General features: G+C 48.0%; 1 protein-coding gene across 2 annotated transcripts in view; it reads left to right on the forward strand.

The window, feature by feature from the left end:
• The first annotated feature begins 2,218 nt into the window (after positions 1-2,218).
• The window catches only part of LOC137430181 (matrix metalloproteinase-17), a 99,093-nt gene continuing 79,241 nt past the window's right edge, over positions 2,219-22,070 (forward strand). The window contains exons 1-2 of one of the 2 annotated variants that reach the window (XM_068120824.2): positions 2,219-2,569; positions 15,637-15,769. In XM_068120824.2, the coding sequence (XP_067976925.2) occupies positions 2,465-2,569; positions 15,637-15,769 (238 nt within the window). In that variant the 5' untranslated portion in view covers positions 2,219-2,464. The remainder of the gene's footprint in view (positions 2,570-15,636; positions 15,770-22,070) is intronic. The other variant, XM_068120825.2, reaches the window with a different exon arrangement.

The raw sequence follows: 22,070 nt of genomic DNA on the forward strand, positions 1-22,070 counted from the left end.
GTAAATCGTTCGTGGTCACCCCGTGTTGAATCCTTCAAGTGTAAAACGTTCGTGATCACCCCAGGTTGAATCCTTCAAGTGTAAATCGTTCGTGGTCGCCCCGGGTTGAATCCTTCAAGTGTAAAACGTTCGTGGTCGCCCCGGGTTGAATCCTTCAAGTGTAAAACGTTCGTGGTCACCCCGTGTTGAATCCTTCAAGTGTAAAACGTTCGTGGTCACCCCGTGTTGAATCCTTCAAGTGTAAATCGTTCGTGGTCGCCCCGTGTTGAATCCTTCAAGTGTAAAACGTTCGTGGTCGCCCCGGGTTGAATCCTTCAAATGTAAAACGTTCGTGGTCACCCCATGTTGAATCCTTCAAGTGTAAAACGTTCGTGGTCATCCCAGGTTGAATCCTTCAAGTGTAAATCGTTTGTGGTCGCCCCGGGTTGAATCCATCAAGTGTAAATCGTTCGTGGTCACCCCGTGTTGAATCCTTCAAGTGTAAAACGTTCGTGGTCGCCCCGTGTTGAATCCATCAAGTGTAAATCGTTCGTGGTCACCCCGTGTTGAATCCTTCAAGTGTAAAACGTTCGTGGTCACCCCAGGTTGAATCCTTCAAGTGTAAATCGTTTGTGGTCGCCCCGGGTTGAATCCTTCAAGTGTGAAACGTTCGTAGTCGCCCCGGGTTGAATCCTTCAAGTGTAAAATGTTTGTGGTCACCCCGTGTTGAATCCTTCAAGTGTAAAACGTTCGTGGTCACCCCGTGTTGAATCCTTCAAGTGTAAAACGTTCGTGGTCACCCCATGTTGAATCCTTCAAGTGTAAATCGTTCGTGGTCACCCCAAGTTGAATCCTTCAAGTGTAAATCGTTCGTGGTCGCCCCGGGTTGAATCCTTCAAGTGTAAAACGTTCGTGGTTGCCCCGGGTTGAATCCTTCAAGTGTAAAACGTTCGTGGTCACCCCGTGTTGAATCCTTCAAGTGTAAAACGTTCGTGGTCACCCCGTGTTGAATCCTTCAAGTGTAAATCGTTCGTGGTCGCCCCGTGTTGAATCCTTCAAGTGTAAATCGTTCGTGGTCGCCCCGTGTTGAATCCTTCAAGTGTAAATCGTTCGTGGTCGACCCGGATTGAATCCTTCAAGTGTAAATCGTTCGTGGTCACCCCGTGTTGAATCCTTCAAGTCGAAATCGTTTGTGGTCACCCCGGATTTAATCCTTCGTGTAAAACGTTCGTGGTCACCCCGAGGCGACCTGGTCCCGGTTCGAAAGGGACGGGGTTGGCGCTGAACAAGTTTAAAACAACGCGGGAGGGACCTGGAGGGACCTGGAGGGTGAAGTTTGTTTTGCGGCCTCGAGGAGCCGAGTTTACCCCGGGGTTCCATGCTCTCGTGTAAAAAGGCCGATACAGTAGTAAACGTACAATTTGATTTACTGTTATTTTGCAGAGCTTCGGTGTTGCCGAGACAGTATGTTGGCAAGGGTTATCCTGGGTAGTTTGCCATTGCTTTCTCCACATTGCCCGTGCTCTATCCTTTTAAATTATCAGCATGAAGTAAGGAAGCAGGACGGGATTTGCTATTCAGTCCTTCGTGCGACTTTTTAAGTCTTTATTCTTTTTTATTTAATTTGTTTTTATTCTCAGTTAATTTTTTATTTGATTTAATTAATTTTTATTTCATTTTTTGTTTATTGTAATTATTTAATTTTATTTATTTTATTTGTTATTATTTAATTTAATTTTATTTATTTAAGTTAATTTTATTTAAGTTTAATGATTTTTCTTGTAATTATTTGATTTTATTTATTTATTATTATTATTTATTTAAATTATAAAAATTTAAATTTCATTTAAATTATTTAAGTAAATTTCATTTAAGTTTTATTATATTTTTCTTGTATTTATATAATTTAATTTATTTATTTGTTATTATTTTTAATTTAATTAATTAATTTTTTTATTTAAGTTAATTTTATTTAAGTTTTATTATTTTTCTTGCAGTTATTTAATGTTTTTAATTATTATTTATTTATTTTAAGTTTGTTATTTTTAAGTCTTTGGTAGGACTCATCCGGGATTTGAACCACTGACCTTCTCGACTCAGATCGGACACTCGAACCATTCATTGCACCACCGAGTGTGGTTACCTGCATTCACACACTCTAAAGAATCCAAAAATTTAAACAATAAAAATCATCAACTCAGCACGATATCAGTGCGTATAAGCGGGGTGGGAGGAGTGAGGAGTGCGGGGGTAACCGACCCTTCGTGCGTTCAAAGAGGAAAGGGAGTAATGTGGCTCCCGGATGCGCAACGATAGGCTCCGAGCGGACCGGTGTGACTCACGCTTGATTCAGGCGACGTGAAGATTAAAAGGCGAAGACGTCGGGCGGAGCTCAGTACACCTTCGTCGTGCGTCGAGAGACCCTCACGTGCCCCGGGACAAACAAAACCAAAGGGTCTGCGCGACGAGCGACGGTCGCGACATCATGGTTGTCCGAGTGAAGATCCCTGTCCCTGTCACGCTACTGCTGTTCGTGTCCTTCGTCACGTCCAGAAAAATCATAGACGAGGATGACATGCTCGGAGGCATGGTGAGTTCATATGTTAACAATCATGTTACCAACCGTAAATCATCGCGGCGGGAAATTGAAGACCGGCTATTTTATCTTATAACGTCAACGTGTATGTGGCAAAAACATTTCATTGATAACTAGAGCGGCGCCAGGTAGACCACATACCTCTGCGAGGGTGAACATTTTACCATTTGTATCCACTGATAAGTCGGATCTGGATTCCGACATGAGCCAAAATCGAATCGCCTTGTTCTTGTCGCATAACCAACTCATTCACCAAGTTTTGTCACAAGTTGTCCACAACTTTTTGAGATATCCTGCTATGTATCGTTTTTTGCCCTATTTCCCAATGGTGAAGAATCACTTTTAAAATATCTGATCCGGATTCAGATCTTCACCAAAAAATAATAATTTCGTCTTTTTTACATGACCAAACTGTCCACCAAGTTTCGTTTTGAGAGATCCTGCTCACAGACAAACAAACAGATAGACAGTGGTGAAAACCTCCGTCCTCCGGTAAAAACTTCCGATATCCCGAGCTGTTAGGGTTACCAGGATAACCCGCGGTTCAATGTAATAATGTTAATACGTGATAGTTACTATTAGTATTCCAGAACGAATTTCGTAAAAAGCTGAGACGAACTAACCTGTTGAAACCTCAGGTTTCCACCGGAGTAACCGCCACGTGCGAACACACAACTAGCAGACTCCATGCACCCACGCTTCCGGATTATAAACCGCACTACCCGACCTGGGTTTCCCAAAACAGGCCGTCCATGATCCATGATCCATGATCCACGATCCGTGGAATCCGCGATCCGCGATGAATGAATATCTCGTGTTTCTATTCGATGTACGTATTTGATGAATGAGCCTGGTGTTGGCTTAGCGGTTAGGGTGCCGGCTTGGGATCCTAGGATCCTGGGTTCGGATCCCGGTCGATCGCTGAATTAACACCAGGGGGGTTGACTCAGCCTGTCATCCTTCCGAGGTCGGCAAATTGAGTACCAGCTCACTGGTAATTCCCTGTGTGGCGCAAGAGGCGAGGAAGAGGGCTTGCGGCAGGAAGGGCATCCGACCATAAAACATTGCTTCAAAAAGGGGACCACGGTGCTTGAAAAAGGCCAAATCCTGCGCTGCAGGGGGAAAATGGCATCAAAAGGTGGTTCTACGTATTTGATGAATGTGACGCTTGCTTTTCTCAGAAAGACTCTATACCAGTGTTCGCGTTCCGTCTGGTAGGTGGACGGTTCGATTCCGATCGATTCCGACCCTGGCTGGCAGGATGGCCTAGATGTCCCCCCCCCCCCCCCCCTAAACTGCCATCCTCGTGTGTCACTGGCAGGATGATTCATCAACGATGCCATTCCTCTGATGGACGTTAAACTGGGAGTCCCATGTGTTGGCATTCGTTGGTGGATGTGTAAAGACCCCACGGCGTTATTCATGAAGGTTGGTGGATGTGTAAAGACCCCACGGCGTTATTCATGAAGGGTAGGCAAGCTATCGCCAGCACCATAAACAAATTACTAAATCCTGCCCTGACCTACACAAGGCATTGCATCAGTGGCACAGCCGCACCCATTCTATTCCATTTTTTTTTTATTGTCCACGTGAAACATTGAAAATTTTCATCCACTGGCAATTCAATTCAAAAAGGGTGCATCAGATCCTCTTCATATTAGCATTGAACATGTGAATGGAATTAGCACAAATGTCTGCTTAAAACGACAGCATAAGGCGAATAAGGTGAAGCTTAAGGTGAAGGCGAATGCCTGTATGATTAAAACAGAAAGAAACACCAAGTGGGTGCGACGGCTTCCACATTATCCTGTGAACCTTCAACACGGCACATATCTCAGCCAATGTACAAATTGAGGGTTTGTCCAGACGCTGGACAATCTTCCTGGGTATTTCAAGTTTCTTAAAATTATCTTTTGACATATTACCAAATGTACATAGTGTTAAAGGTTCGGTGTGGCACGCGGGGTTCATGAGAGGTTGGCTCGGACCCACCACTCGACCTCTTACCCTGAAGCCAACCAACCACGGATAACTCCACGACCCCCACAGGTTGCTGAGCAACCGCAGACGCCGGTTGAGGTAGCTAAATCTAGCAGGGTCCCCACGCCCACAATCGCTTTACCTCACTGGTGGTTTAGCTATCCCACCTGGAGAACTGCGCTCTCGACTTCCCACCCTGTCTACTTATTATGTACGGCTGACCAAACCATAGGTGGGAGGTCAGAAAAGCTAGTGGAACAAATCAATAGGGCACAACTTCCCATCTATTTATTATGTATGCTATGTCTAACAAATGGAGGAAAACACACTGAGCAGGTTTGGAAAGTTTATATTCTCGTTAACCAATAGCACGTATTTACAGCACAATTCAAGTATATACGGAATGCAGAGACACGCAGAACAGTCTTAACCCCTAACACTTAAGGATAACCTTATAAACTTTTATTAATCGAAGACATAAGGCAGGCGCCTCACTCACACCATGAAAAGTAGAGAGAAAGAGAGAGTCTGGGGCATTGTCTCAACCTCTCGCTATCCTGACGCAATTAAGCGGGCTTGCATTGATCCAACGTGGAGGGAAGAAAATGGAAGGGAGGAAATGTGAGTGCTGTGTGGGTGTGGGGTGTCAGACGATCGTGTGTATCAGTATGTGTGGATGGAGCCGTTCCCCTTAAGGATTATGTGCTGCCGTTTACCCTCAGAATCCTTTGGTAAGCGCAACCTGTTTCTCTCCAGCGTAACTCGTTGGTTTCAGCGCAACTCAGACATTGACCAAGCAATCCCGCCCAATCGCTGCACGGTGTCCGTATTGTGGTCTTCAATGTGGCCATGTAGCTTTCCCTCCCTGGCAGCGCAGAACTGGCACAGTGTGATTGATGCATGCAACACAGGTTTTTAGCGCGAACATAGCTCTGAATGTGTGTTTTGTGGCATAATGTGTGTGCTGTGAGACATATTGCATTGTGTGTATGGTTTGTACGGTGGGAAGATGCAGGAGGAAGAGGGATGGGATTCAAATGGATTGAGGATGGGAAGGATTGAAATTGATTGAATGAAGAGGGGGATTTTAAGAATGTATGGGGTCCAAGAGGTTCTGAGAGGGAAAGGTTGAGGGATTTTCGAGAGGAACGAGGCAAGAGAGGTTTGCAAGTGAAAGTGTAAAGGATTTCAATGGAGGGAGGGATGGATGGATGGATGAGGGTGAGGGTGGGGTTGGGAGAGTGGATCGGGTGATTTCACAAAGGAAATTACAACGGGGATATAGGACCTTCTAAACACACACAACACATTTTCTCTGTCCCTACTACGAGGGAGAAGGTAACCTGACTAAACACACCAGAGATGTCAACAAGTCACCTGAGCCAAGTCTCAAGTAAGTCTCAAGTTTATAAGGACAAGTCTCAAGTCAAGTGTCACGTCATAATGTCATATATCACTGACCTTGGTTACGTGTATGCCTTTAATATTCAAAAGGTTTACACGAGTCATGAGCTGGTTGTTTATGTGAGCTTGATGGGTTTTTTTTGGGCATGTGTACTCTGTAAAATAAATGACATGGAGAAAATAAAAATGACAAAGTTTAATTGCTTTAATTCAGAATTGTTAACCTAATGGTCACCCACAGAATAAGATCAAAATTAAGCAAATAAGATCACCCTCGGAATCTCTGCCATGCTACCTATAACGAAGTGAAGCGTGCAAGCGCAGAGAGCAGAAACAATTGCTACACAGTGACGCCCAGTCTCGATGGAGTAATGGTGAGAATGTCCACTCAAAGTAAAACCATTACGTGTGTTTGTTTGTTTGTTTGTTTAGTTTAGTCCCATTGTAAGCCATAAAACAGGTAGACTAAAAAAGAAGAAGAAGCAGAAAGAGAAGAAGCTAAATGGGTATGATCTGAACAGAGCAGCAGCAGTAACAATTCCATACGTATACATACATATATACATATACGCAGTACGCACGCATACATGCCTCCTGAATTCAATGGCATATCATCCATGTAATGAAAGATACTATAGCTCGACTTGCTTTTATTCATAATTTTACCTCCTTTTACTCCACTAGACACATGTATGTGCGATTGAAGGCTCGGAACTCAGCGGCACTTTGGGCGATGTATAAGTACGTAATGTGGCGGACACGAAAGCTCACTGGCGTGATGGCATCATTCCGCGCACCAAGTGGGCGGCGGCCACACCTGAGGGGTAGGCGTGGCCGCAGGATATACACCGGGCGCGCAGCCCGGAGTGCTCCAGTGCTACAGTGGAGCTCTTGTAATAAAGACTCTTTGAACTTACCGCGTTGTCTGCTTCCTCCTTGCTATACAAGTAGTGCGCGTAGCACCGCGCTTCATTGGTGACCCACCGACGTTCTGGTCAGCCGTCGCTGACCACCCGAACGCACCACAGCAATGGCAACCAACGCGGTCCAAATCAAACTCCCCGAGTTCTGGGAGGCTCAAGCCGAAGTTTGGTTCCTGCAGGCAGAAGCCCAGTTCCGACTTCGAGGCATCACGGTGGACGAGACCATGTACTGCCACGTGGTCGCCTCCCTCGGGCCCGGCACGGCCGCCCGCGTCGTGTCGGTCCTGAGGAACCCACCGGCCAACGGCAGGTACGAGGCGATCAAGCGTCTCCTCCTCGCCACGTTCGGCCTCACGGTGGACGCACGGGCCGACCGCCTCCTGGACCTCCCCGAGCTCGGTGACACGCAACCGTCGGTCCGCATGGACCATATGCTGTCGTTGATGGGCGACGAAACCCCGAACGCTCTATTCCGGGCGTTATTTCGACGCCAGCTGCCGGCACGAGTACGCCTCGCCTTGGCCGGTTCTGCGACGACGGAACCCCGAGCTCTCGCTGCCGAGGCCGACAGGTTCTTCGCGGCTTTGGACACGCAGGCGAGTTTTGGCGCGGCCGTCGCAAATCCCGAGGCTGATGCACACCTCGTGGCTGATGCTGATGCACACCTCGCGGCTGCCGCCACGCCCCACCCACCACCGCCGCCGCGGAGAAAACCGCGGCCTCCACCGCCTCCGCCGCCAACCTGGTGTTTTTTCCACACCCAGTTCGGCCACGAGGCTCGGCAATGTCGCCCGCCGTGCTCATTCGGCAGGTCGGGAAACGCCCGGGCCGGCCCTCGGTAGTGGCACTGAGCGCCGGCCGTTCAAACAGCCTACTGTTCATCACGGACACCTTATCCGGGCGCCGTTACCTGTGCGACACGGGAGCGCAGGTGAGTGTCGTTCCCGCCGGTACGTCCGACAAGCAGACCGCGGGCCGGGGCCCCGCGCTGCTTGCTGCCAACGGTACGTCCATTCGCACATACGGAAAACGCTGCCTTTCTCTGCGGTTCGGAGGGCAGGTTTTCCGGTGGTCGTTCGTCACTGCCGACGTGCCTATGGCACTGCTTGGCGCGGACTTCCTCTGTGCCAATGGCCTGTTGGTGGACGTAAAGCACAGAAGGCTTGTCCAGGCTGAGATGTTCAGCTCGCTCGCTTGCGCGCTGCCCGCCTCGTTGAGCAGCTCCCAGAGCGGCTCATCGAGCGGCTCGCCGAGCGGCTTGCTGATCGGATCGGTTCCGGCCAGGTTCATCTGTACGCTTCCGGCAGTGAACGAATTCACCCGCCTCCTCGCCGGCTTCCCGGCCCTCACGCGGCCCACCTTCTCGGCGGGGGCCGTCAAGCACGGGGTGGAACACCACATCCCCACCGCCGGGCCACCGGTCTACGCCCGGGCACGCCGCCTCGAGCCGATGAAGCTCACGGTAGCTAAAGCGGAGTTCGCTATGCTGGAGCGGCTTGGCATCGTGCGGCGCTCCGAGAGTGCTTGGGCGTCGCCGCTCCACATCGTGCCAAAGCCCGGCGTGGGATGGCGACCGTGCGGGGAATGCCGGCACCTCAACGATGCCACCACCCCCGACCGCTACCCCGTCCCCCACATTCAGGACTTCTCCGCCCGGTTGGCGGGCATGTCCTTCTTTTCAAAGGTGGACCTCATACGCGGCTACCATCAGGTCCCCGTCAGGCCAGAAGACATCCCGAAGACGGCGGTCATCATGCCATTCGGACTTTTCGAATTTCTTCGGATGCCCTTCGGGTTGAAAAATGCGGCTCAGGCGTTCCAGCGACTAATGGACAGCGTCTTGCGCGACTTGGATTTCGTCTCCGTCTACCTGGATGACATCCTCGTCGCCAGCGCGTCCCCCGAAGAGCACCTACACCATCTCCGCACGCTCTTCGAATGTCTGGGCCAGCATGGCCTCATCGTGAACCCCGCCAAGTGCCGGTTCGGCATCGTTGACATCGACTTTTTGGGGCACCGCGTCACCAGGCACGGGGCCGTCCCCCTACCGGCCAAGGTGGAGGTGGTGAAGGGGTTTCCGCTCCCCCACATGATCAAGGGGCTCCAGGAGTTCCTGGGCATGGTAAACTTTTACCATCGGTTCCTGCCCCGCATCGCCCAGCTCCTGCGCCCCTTGCACGAGGCCCTCCGAGGGAAGCCGGGCAAAGGTGACATTACCTGGACCGAGCAGATGGACGCAGCGTTCGCGGGTGCGAAGCTCGCCTTGGCTAACGCCACCATGCTCGCGCACCCGGCGCCCGATGCACCGATCGCCCTCACCACCGACGCCTCGGACTACGCGGTGGGCGCGGTGCACGAGCAATGGGTGCGTGGTGCCTGGCAACCGCTGGCGTTCTTCAGCCGGCAGCTTCGCCCGCCCGAACGCCGTTATAGTACCTTCGACCGCAAGTTGCATGGGCTTCACCTGGCGGTCAGGCACTTCTGCCATCTGCTCGAGGGCCGTGCGTTCACGGCCTTCGTCGACCACAACCCACTGGTCTTCGCGATGGGCAAGGTCACCGAGCCGTGGTCGGCCCGGCAGCAGCGTCACCTCTCGGCCGTGTCCGAATATACAACGGACATCCGGCACGTCGCGGGGAAGGACAACCCGGTGGCGGATTGCCTTTCCCGGTCCGTCGCCCACACAGTCCACCTTGGCATCGACTATGCCCGGATGGCGGCGGACCAGGCCGCCGACCCCGGCGTCCAGGCCTTGCGGACCGCCGTCATGGGCCTCCGCGTCACCGAGGTGCCATTCGACGGCGCGGGCACGGCCCTCTTGTGCGACGTCTCCCTCGGGCGGCATCGCCCCATCGTGCCCGCGGGCTGGCAGCGCCAGGTTTTTGACACCATCCACGGCCTGTCCCACCCGGGCAGGAAGGCCTCCCAGAGGTTGGTCGCCGACAAGTTTGTCTGGCATGGCCTCCGGAAGGCCGTCCGCGGCTGGACCAGGACGTGCCTCGCGTGCCAGCGTGCGAAGGTGCACCGGCACACCCAGGCCCCATTGGCCCCGTTTAGGGTGCCGGAACGTAGGTTCGACCACGTGCACGTGGACCTGGTGGGACCTCTGCCCCCCTCGCGGGGTTTCACCCATGTCCTGACAATGGTGGACCACACCACCTGGTGGCCGGAGGCCGTGCCTTTGGCGGCGACGACGGCGGCGGACGTCGCGCAGGCGTTCATCGCCACCTGGGTCGCCCGGTTCGGCGCCCCCTCGGACATCTCGTCCGACCGCGGCCCCCAGTTCACCTCGGAGCTCTGGGGGGCAGTCGCGCGGGGGCTCGGGGTCCAGCTGCACCGAACCACGGCCTACCACCCCCAGGCCAACGGCCTGTGCGAGCGGTTCCACCGCTCGTTGAAGGCCGCGCTCCGGGCCACCCTCCGCGACGGCGGCTGGGTCGACAGGCTCCTCTGGGTCCTGCCGGCCTCCGGACGGCGCCCAAGGACGACCTGCACGCATCCGCGGCGGAGTTGGTCTTCGGACAACCGCTGCGGGTGCCGGGCGAGTTCCTCCCCGACCCCACGACACCATGGTCCGCAGCGCAGGAGCGCTCAGCGCTGCAGGAGACAGCCCGGAGGTTCGCCCCGGTGCCGACGGCGCACCACGGGCACCCGCCTACGCACGTCGCCCCGGAGCTTCGCACTGCGGAGTACGTCTTCGTCCGGCACGACGCCCACCGGACACCACTGCGGCCCCCGTACGACGGGCCTTTCCGCGTGCTGGAGACCGGGGTGAAACATTTCACCTTGGACATCGGCGGTACTCCCGACCGCATCTCAGTGGATCGCCTCAAGCCGGCCCACCTTGACGTGGACCACACACCGCCAGTGGCTCGCCCACCGCGTCAGGGCCGCCCCCCTGTGGGCGGTCCCCCGGCACCGCCCAGGCCCACCGGCACGCCACCCCCCGGTCCTGCACCCATCCCGGGTGCAGCCGGAGGCATCCCAGCTGGCATCCCTGCACCCCGGACGCCGCCAGTCGCCAGAGGGCACTTCGGCCGGGTCATCCGTTTGCCCCGCAAACTGGCCCTCCAGGTGCGCGGTAATTCTGGGGGGGCGCGTGTGGCGGACACGAAAGCTCACTGGCGTGATGGCATCATTCCGCGCACCAAGTGGGCGGCGGCCACGCCCGAGGGGTAGGCGTGGCCGCGGGATATACACCGGGCACGCAGCCCGGAGCGCTCCAGTGCTACAGTGGAGCTCTTGTAATAAAGACTCTTTGAACTTACCGCGTTGTCCGCTTCCTCCTTGCTATACAAGTAGCGCGCGTAGCACCGCGCTTCAGTAATACCTTTTATCAACTTGGCGCGGCCTATTTACCGAGTTTGTGCTCCCTTTTGGAGCATGACTCCGGCAGTCTTTGTTTTCAAACATAATCACATCCTACCAGACATTGAATGAAAATTAGTTACAAAGACATCATTGAGATATATATTTTGACATAGTGTTTATTCATTCATCGTCATTGTCAATAAGTCGACAAGCTGAAGTCTCAAGTCTTTAAGGCCAAGTCTCAAGTTGTCGCAAGTCACAAAATTTGTGACTCGAGGTCAAGTCCCCAAATCGAGTCCAAGTCGCCATCTTTGAAACACACTAACTCCTGAAATATCTAAGTGAGGGTTCTTTATGTGTTGAGTGTGTCACCCCGGGGTCCTTTTTCCATAACAGCAACAATATCAAATTGAAAGTAAGAATACTATGAATAAAGGACTGATAGGAAATAACCAAAATGCCATTAATATCAACATGCCACTCTTTCCATTTTCTTAGAAAAGATCATATTTGGTTTGCTTTACCGGGCTACACTTGGGAATTATTGCTCTATTTTCACGAGGAATTGATCATCGTGCCCAAATACTTATACTCATAAACTTGTTCTATACCTTGATAATGAATAATCAAAGGGTCATGGCCACCTGCTAAATGGTGAAAATCAAAAACAATTTCCTTTGTCTTATTGACATTAAGAACTAAATAAAGATGTTCATACCAGTCTGCAAACTTCTCAACTTTGTTAACATATTCATGCTTATCGTTCATTCGGAACTCACTATTTACTGTATCATCAGCACATTTTATAATACGTACTACAATTAGGACTTGAACTGGAGCAGGTACTTGTAAACAAAGAAAACAAAATTGGAGAGAGAACGCAACCTTCGACTCAAAACCCTGACACGTAATACCATATTGTTGCACTTCGCCCGTTGCAGTCGATCCGTACGAAAACTGTGAATTCATCTTGAAAGCCTCGGTGTGACATCTAATTTCAGTAACTTATCTATTAATAACCAGCAGCCTGGTGCTGCATACGAAAGAGGATGAAGATGAGTTTGGGTTAAAGTCGTAACATGTGGTTAAAACATAAATATCGTACCACGAGCAGGGATGCACGAGGTCGGGCAAGAGGTGATGAAGATGGTAGAATAAGAAGGCTAACACAGCAACAACAGCGACAAGCTACAATAAGGGCAAGAGGTGATGAAGATGGTAGAATAAGAAGGCTAACACACTAACACAGCAACAACAGCAACAAGCTGCAATAAGGGCAAGAGGTGATGAAGATGGTAGAATAAGAAGGCAAACACAGCAACAACAGCGACAAGCTACAATAAGGGCAAGAGAAGATGAAGAGGGTGGAATAAGAAGGCTAACACAACAACAACAGCGACAAGCTACAATAAGGGCAAGAGAAGATGAAGAGGGTGGAATAAGAAGGCTAACACAACAACAACAGCGACAAGCTACAATAAGGGCAAGAGAAGATGAAGAGGGTGGAATAAGAAGGCTAACACAACAACAACAGCGACAAGCTACAATAAGGGCAAGAGAAGATGAACATGGTAGAATGAGAAGGCTAACACAACAACAACAGCGACAAGCTACAATAAGGGCAAGAGAAGATGAAGAGGTATTTTGGGTCTTTTGGAAACTATGAATTTTGGCAAAATGCTCGGTGTGCATGTGTAAACCCCTTAGCAGCAATGTTGATTTGGGCATGTTTATGGATTTTGTATGCACGAGATAAGGTTTGCTACCTAAAATGTCTCACAAACCTTCTAAAAAAAGCCTAAGCTACAGGAAAAGTACCTGAGAGAAAGGACTGTGCCTCCGCACCACAAAAGAGTTTGGAGAATTTTCTCAGTTTGCCCAAAAAGCTGAGAGCTTACAGATTTCCTTACTGAAAAATCCCGACGATGTGGGCCTACACAAGACCTGAAGGATTGTAGATGGGCGCGTTCTGGCCAAACCTACGATGGATCACTACCGGTGAATGAACTTTGAACCTTGTGAACATGGCAGATTTAGTGATTTATTTCATGGACGTTTGCAATTGAAAGACAAAATGACAATGCTGTGCGTCATTACCAACAAAGCAATGGATACCACTCTTCGACAAAGACATCTTTGTGACGTGAAAATACACAAATTGTGCCAGCTACATTTACATGAGATCTGGATGTACCAGGTCGACTTTCCTGAGGGAGACAGTATCTAGTTTGGGTGCTTCTGGACGAAGGACATATCTGGAGCTTGTGAATGCACAGAGTAAATTTAAAATCAACTTTCAAACTGATATCTCTTCTTTCTTCTCTCTATATTATAAAAGAGAGTTTTTGTTTGTTTGTCTGCGCAAGATAATCTCCTAAACGGTGAAAGATAGGAGGAAACCTCTAATACAAAAAATGTCGGGACGGGCCCCAGGAAGGTTTTAGGCAAGGTGGCGAGACTGGTCGAGGCCGCTTCGGCCAGGCTGGGCCCATTTCACAATTAAAAGCTGAGCTGAATTATGGTAGTCAATCTTCTACGGCCACGGGTAAAAGCTGAATTATAGTAGTAAATTCATTCAAAAAGAACTAAAAATGTTGGGACGGGCCCCGGGAAGGTTATAGGCTAGGTGGCGAGGCCGGTCGAGGCCCACCTCAGCTGGGCTGGGTCCATTTCGCAATTAAAAGCTGAGCTGAAATATAGTCGTCAATCTTCTACGGCCGCGAGTAAAAGCTGAATTATAGTAGTAAATTCATTCAAAAAGAACTCGGGCAATGCTGAGTGCTTTCGGCTAGTTTACTATAAATCATGGTGGGGCAGGAGGAGGTGGGGGGAGTGTTGGGGGGGAGCTGTGAGGGCTGTTGTAAATATATTCTTTGTTTGGTTCTGGGGCACAAGAGATATATTGTACAAGATTTTTGCAGCTATTGCTAAAAGATGATGAAGTGTGTGTGTTGTTGGTTGTTATCTCCAGTGGGGTTTCAGAAGTAGTGTGTAGTGGGTTTCAGAAGGTGCAACAGAACACTCACCAGGTCTCAAAGTATCCACTTCTGTGTGTGCGTACATATATGTGTGTGTGTGTGTGTGTGTGTGTGTGTGTGTGTGTGTGTGTGTGTGTCTCAAAGTATCCACCTCCATTAATGTGTCTCAAAGAGTATCCGCATCCATTAATGTGTCTCAAAGAGTATCCACATCCATTAATGTGTCTCAAAGAGTATCCACATCCATGAATGTGTCACCTCCATTAATGTGTCTCAAAGAGTATCGACCTCCATTAATGTGTCTCAAAGAGTATCCACATCCATGAATGTGTCTCAAAGAGTATCCACCTCCATTAATGTGTCTTAAAGAGTATCCACATCCATGAATGTGTCTCAAAGAGTATCCACCTCCATTAATGTGTCTTAAAGAGTATCCACCTCCATGAATGTGTCTCAAAAAGTATCCACCTCCATGAATGTGTCTCAAAGAGTATCCACCTCCATTAATGTGTCTTAAAGAGTATCCACATCCATGAATGTGTCTCAAAGAGTATCCACCTCCATTAATGTGTCTTAAAGAGTATCCACCTCCATGAATGTGTCTCAAAAAGTATCCACCTCCATGAATGTGTCTCAAAGAGTATCCACCTCCATTAATGTGTCTTAAAGAGTATCCACATCCATGAATGTGTCTCAAAAAGTATCCACCTCCATTAATGTGTCTCAAAGAGTATCCACCTCCATTAATGTGTCTCAAAGAGTATCCACATCCATGCTGCTATGTCTGAGAGAAATGCTACATCGATGAGCGATTCCAGACCTTGAATGTGTATCATCTCCTAGCGATAAGCCCACATCCCATCTTCGTTTTCATTCGCAATGTCATTCATCTCTTCTGTCTGCTCAGTTCTTTTAAAAGATGCCAGTGGAGGATAAGGATTATTTTGGGCCCAAAAAGATTGAATTTCGAATTTCCGCTTGAACACGCACACTGAGAAAACAATCTTTCCTTTCAGTTTGACTGAAGGTGTATAACCCGAGTGGTGTCATGCAGGTATCATGCGGTGTTTCCATGAGCAGTGTCATGCGAGGTTCCATGTACGATGCTGTCCGGATGCTGTCGCTTTTCTTATGTGTTGCTTGAAATACACTTCGTTATAAATGTGCATGAAAAATTAACAAAGGAAATGAATCAGCAGAAGCAAAGACATTTTGGTAAGAATGGCTAATTGTAATTGGAATGCGATGTAAACATTAGTTTTGTGTTAATCATAAAATAACGTCCTCCAAGAACCACACGCGTGTTGGTCCTCCGTAGCTTTCCGCCGAAAATCAGTACTGCAGGTGAGGGGCTAAAGAAGGGACTTTACAGGGGTTAATTGAAGTTGATGTTTGAAGCCAATCCTGCATTGTTGTCCATCTGTGGATTATGAGTGATGCTGAGTGTGTGTACGATGTCCCACAGGACTGGATGACGAGGTTTGGATATCTGAAACAGCCTGACGCACTGTCTGGCGAACTCATGTCCAAGGATGCACTTTCTGAAGCCATTAAGAGCATGCAGAGGTTTGGAGGCCTAGAAGTTACTGGCAAACTTGGTACATAATCTTCCGGAATTTAGATTGTTTTGGGTAATCAAGCCTTTATGCTCCTATTTTCCATTCTTTTCTATATGTATTTATTATATATGTACTTTCCATGTAATTGTTGATCTTCTCTGCACTATTCTGTATTTTATTGAAAACAAGTTGGGTCATCCTCCCCCCTCCCAAGTCCTCAACCCCTGCCCCCCACGTCCTCAATCATTCCTCCCTCACCGATAAACACACAACCCAAGTCTTCAATCCCGCCCCCCCCCCCCCCCTAGCCGACCACAACTCCATAGCACTCTTGCCAACCCCAAAGTCAACTCGCTCTTGTATATATATATATACAGACTTGGCAATTAATATGGAATATTTTTTTTGTGGGGGTGAACTTACTTTTCAAGATGTCTTAGAACCAAAAGTTCATTGGAATTATGTTGAAATTATTCTAGATTTTGTTAATGTGACCTTTAAAAGAAACAAAAACCACATTTGACATTTCGAAACAAATAAATTGATCCTTGAAAGTGATGTAAATAGTCAGGTCAAAATACAGTTTAACCCCCCAAAAATTGCTACAAAAGGTTTCTCAACTGATTCTGGTAGGATTTAGCGTACGTTATAACATACTAAATGTTTACCAAAGTAGGACCCCCGGAAAAGTGTTTTTTTCAAGATGGCGTCCAAGATGGCCGCCGAAACCTCTTAATGATCATAACTATGTAACTATCAACTCAAATTTGATGATCTTGGTGTCTATCCCTAGGTTTTTGGGGGCAAGGAACACATTAAGACCATTAAAAATGAAAGTGGGCCATTATATGTAACACAAAAATCCAATATGGCGTCAATAATGGCCGCCAACCCCTCCAAATGACCGCAAGTCCATAACTATTGACTCAAATTTAATGATCTTGATGTCTATCCCCAGGTTTTTGGGGGCAAGGAACACATTAAGACAACTTTGGATATTACTGAGCTGTTGAATCATTATGAAATTGAACTCATGACCTTCAGCTGTCACCTAATGCACAAACACCTTTGTCCATAGAATAAGTTTCAGAGCGTTCAGTTTTGAATGTCATCCTCCTCCTCAGTATCGACCTCTTGAGTGTTGTTTGGATTGTCACAGTTTTCAGTTTGGCAAGGGCCACATGCAGCAATGCAGCGGAGTCCATAGCGTCTGCAGCTGCATCGAGAGGATTTGCATCCCCCCAAACAGTTGCAATGGATAATGTTCAAGAGTTCGTCAGGCGCAGCATTGTTTTGGGTCATAATTGGAATTAACTGATCATTTTCCTGTTTCCATCCCCATTCAGTTGGGTTCATTTCATTTGCCATCCCCATCCATACCATAATTTGAAAGTACACACGTTGGCTATGGAATATTGTTGCAGGTGATGTTGGGGGGAGCCGTTCAGAAGTGACAAATGCTTGAGCAGTTGCCACTTTTTTGGTGAAAATGATATGGCGCAGTGATGATAGCGTATCATTAGACTTGCCACCAAAGAGATCAACCATCAGGTCTTTGCCAAGATCTGATATGTCCTCTTGAGATTTGTTTTGAAGGATGAATGCACTAGCACAGGACTTCATGACAGGATCAGATTTCACTAATTTCCGGAAGGCTGACTTTTTTCCGATGCCGAAAATCCTTGAAGTAGAATCACATCCTGAGTAGGCATGTACAAAGAGCAACTCATTGCACACATCGTCTCCTAAAGTTTCTTTCAACAGGTTAATGTTATACACTCTGTGTTCTTTTCACTGCTTGTTTGCATCAGAACGGAAGTAGATGATCTCATTGTCTGTTCTGGAGTAATGAAGGAGCAAGATCAGCAAATCTGTATCCTCACCGACCAACGTTGTGGTGCAATGACGGGATCGTTCAACAGTTGCCTTAACGATATCAACGTCTGCATCCCCTGGTGACTGAATGACATGGCATCCCCTTTTAGTTAGTGCTGTGCTGATGAGAGCAATCATGTCTGCCTTGTTTTTGTCACGAGACAAAAAGTCGTCCTTTTTGCCTGCAAACTCTGTTTCTGCAGTGAAACTAACAATAGGGTGCAGGTTATTTCCTCGTCTCTGATGTGTGTTGTCTTTTATGGAGGGACCTTCACCATAGCCATCGAACACCACTGTCGCTTGTCCATAATGTCTCACAGTGAAGTCTGCATAAGACTCAGCTATTGCATTATATGAGTCGCCTTTGTTCCACGGTAAACGATGGAGCAAAGAGCCACCATCAAGCACGTAACAATCTGTTTTGGGAATAGAGTTCATCACAGCCTCACTTGATAAGTCCGCAGCATGGTCTCGAATTGCCTGAGCAAGCTGAGGTTTGTCTGCTTTTCGAAGAATGTTCCTGGTCTCAAAGAGGGCTGGAGGGTAGGGGCTTAGTTCATACGTCAAAACCTTTTCAAGGGAAAGATCTCCTGACCTTGACACCAGAAGGAAACGCTGGAACAGAAGGGCAGGATCAATGGTACGATCAGGAGCAATCTTCACAGCAGAGATATTCCCAAGGGTTTTGGCTCTGTCTTTCCGCTTGAATTTGTAAGTAAATGCCGACTTTCCGATTATATCTTCAATGATCTTGTTTCCAACCGATTCAAAGTCATGTACATTCACATCTGGCCCAGCCACTATCCCGTTGACAATGTTTCTCAGAGTAGGATCAGATGTGAAGGGTGAGCAGGCTGCAAGCTTTATCCGAATTTTCTCGAGATCAGATGCATCTCTTTTGATGCACGCCTCAGTTGAGTCTTTGTGTTGCGGACTTGTAGTATAGGTTAGGTTTGTGAAATCCTGCATCGCAATGTTGTACTCGGATGTTACAGGTGCAGATAAGGTCCAAAGGTTTCGCATGTCCTCGGTCATCCCACTGCCGCGAGTTAGACCACCAGTGCTCTTCAGAGACCTCATCAACGTTTGTTCGATGACAAGATCACTACTAAGCCCTGCCCAGCACTGATTGCTCCTACGAACAACGTGAAAACCATCACGGAACTTTCGATAAACGTCTGGGTGCTTTTCCTCCAGGTTGCTCATTTGCTGTAGGTAGTAATGAGCAGATCGCAGGTAATTGAAGTGCCCAGCTGCAGCAAAGACAGTTAGGCAATTGGACACTGCCTGCAAATGCATCAACCAAGACCCAGTACGATCCGCCTTGATCAACATTCTTGCCATGCCAACCATATGCTGATAATTCAGCCACAACTTGCTGGTCTTTGAGGTCTGAGCAAGTTCAGATTTCTTCTTCTCCATTACTGTCTCGAGTTGGATCAAAACCTCAGAACAAGCAGCATCTCCTAGCGTCGTCTCTCCGCTAAGAAGGGAGGAGTACAATTCCTCGGCTTGATCCAGCAGTGTCTGAATCTCGGGATCGTCTTTGGCCATTTCCGTTATAAGTTGGCTATGTAGGCACTTGTCAACAAGAAGATGGCCCCGCAAAGCCCTCTGGACAGCTTTCCCTGTTATCATGTGCACAACTGCATTTTCTCCATAGACAGTCTCAAGTATGTTTTTGAGACCGGTCCCTTCCATGAGAGTTCCTATGGCCCCCAGCAAGTTCATAAGTGTATGGAAACACCCCAACATCAGAACAATGCCTTTCAGGTGACTACTTTGTGGCGCATCAATGATGATTTCGGTAGCCTTCCAATACAAGGGCTGGTCAAAAGTTACAATGGTGGGAAGGTTGTGCTTCATGGCAAGGTTGCAAACAAAGTCTAATGTAGACACAATGCACGATTTGTCTCCAGAGTACATATTGATCATAGGCAAGAATTTGACTGACGACTGCCCAGGGTGCTGGCTCCCGTGATGCAAGATATGCATCATCCCCTGCCAATTCGGTGTTGCCTCTTTGAAGCCGAGGGAGACTTCCCACAGAATATCGATCCTCTTGTCACAGTCAAGAAATCTCGGCAGGTCCTCGAAGACTACCTCATGACAAGCATGCCTTGCAAACCTGTACTCCAAGATAGGAATTTTTGTCTTGTTTTCAGTTTTCAGTTCTGAGATCTGTCTTCGCGGAATGAGATGGTTCGTCCGTTTTCCAGGGGTGACACAGGCAATTACACCCATTCCATGAAATGTCCCTTTGCCGTCAATAGTGATAACGTTATGATCAACATTATCAGCGGCAAAGAGGACAGACATCTCCAGCAAATCTACATCACCACCTAGGACATCAGGTTCCACACAATCCGCTGCATTTATTTCAAATCTGATCACTTCTGTGTATGAGCAACAGAATCCCATTTCATGAAGAGTATCCACAATGAACTTCGAACGATACAGATGATGGATTTGCACAGCAAGTCCCATTTGTAGCGGTGCAATGACAGCTCGTGGGCGAACTGCCTGAATTATGGCATGACCAACTGCCGCAACCTTGCGTCTTGTGTCTTTCCCAACGAACAATGTTTCCAGTGCTGTCCGCAGACTAGTCGGAATGAACGATAGGGCTGAATCAAGTTTTAAATCATCACTACTTGGATACTGATTCGTCACGGTAGAAACCTGAGATTTTATATCACTTCTGATTAACCTAGCAGCAGTTTCAATAATAGCGCGTTTTTAGGACTCTTCATCGCCTTCCTGACACGTTTGCTTGTAGTATGATCTCAGAATCTGCGACGTTTGTTCTCTCATCGTAACAATATCGTCCACGCCTTCTCTTTCACCAAAAAAAATTGAGTCCTTAAAGCGTTCTTTAAGACGCTTTTTCAAACTGTAATTGTCATACGGTTCCGAATCAGGATTACAAAGATACCCTTTCATTATGAGGCTCAAAGATGTAACAGTTAGTTGTTCCTCACTGTTCAGTTCTAGGTAAGCACACATTTTCTGAAATGCTTCATACTTATCTTCATCTTTAGGATGACCACACTTTCTGCGCTTGGCTTCGGGGGCTTTCTGGAACTCTAAAGGCACAGACTTGAAGGACCGGAAATTTCCACTACACGAATGATGATAAAGTCCGTCTGCTGCATGTAAATCTCGTAAATAGTATTCAATCCGACCCTTTACAGTATGTCCCCAATCATCTGAACGGGATTCACAGACCTCCACAATTGTCTCCACAAATTTGTCAGTCCGTACCCAGCTAAAGTGTCCCTTGTCCAAATCAATTGTACATCCACAGAATACGCAATCCTTTTCACTGTCAAAACCTCCACTTGATTGTCTTGTGGTTCTCTTTGGTGGCACAGAACCACTACTTTTCTTTGCAACATGGCTTTTAATGTTTTTATCATTTATGTACTGTTGACGACAGCTTTTATGCACTTTAGTACTGGCTTCAACTACAAGATCGTCCTTCCGCTTTACACTGGCTTCATTTATTCCCTTCGCCCCCTTCCACTGAATTGCAACCCAGTTATCACTGGAATCCTCGATCTCCTCCTTGCAGATTGGACAAAAAGCTTGACTGGCTGTGCTTGCACTCATTGTTGAATCATGTCTGAAAAAGAGAAAGATGAGAATTAGTTATTCAGTTAGATCCAATTCGACACATTCTTCAGGTCAATATATGGAAAATGCCCCCTCAACCTGTTAGATAATGGCCCACTTTCATTTTTAATGGTCTTAATGTGTTCCTTGCCCCCAAAAACCTAGGGATAGACACCAAGATCATCAAATTTGAGTTGATAGTTACATAGTTATGATCATTAAGAGGTTTCGGCGGCCATCTTGGACGCCATCTTGAAAAAAACACTTTTCCGGGGGTCCTACTTTGGTAAACTTTTAGTATGTTATAAAGTACACTAAACCCTACCAGAATCAGTTGAGAAACCTTTTGTAGCAATTTTTTGGGGGTTGAGGGGGTATTTTCCATATATCGACCTTACTAAAACTGATATCGAACTCAATTCATGGACAGTACGGTGTTAAACTTCTGTACCGTTTCCAGAAGTATCTCTTTATTTTGCACATTAGCCAAAAAATATTTTAACAAAAACAAAAGTTAAATTACGACTGGGATTACGGACAGTAAAATTACAGTTCAGTACTTCGTGTAACCCCCACGAGCATTCAGGAGAGCACGTACACGTTGAGGCATGCTGTTCACGAGATTTGCCAAGGTTTGGACAGGAATCGCTTGCCATGCAGTGACAATAGCCTGCTGCAATTCACGCACAGAGGTCGGCTGCTGGTCCAAGTGGTCGATTTGACACGTTAATTCTGCCCACAAGTTCTCTATCGGATTCATATGCGGGGACATGGCAGGCCGCTCCATATGCTCTACACCACGGTCAACAAGAAAGTGTTGGATCATGCGAGCACGATGAGGCCATGCATT

This window comes from Myxine glutinosa, chromosome 6 (genome assembly GCF_964187855.1).
Source record: "Myxine glutinosa chromosome 6, kmMyxGlut1.1, whole genome shotgun sequence".
NCBI lineage: Eukaryota > Metazoa > Chordata > Myxini > Myxiniformes > Myxinidae > Myxine > Myxine glutinosa.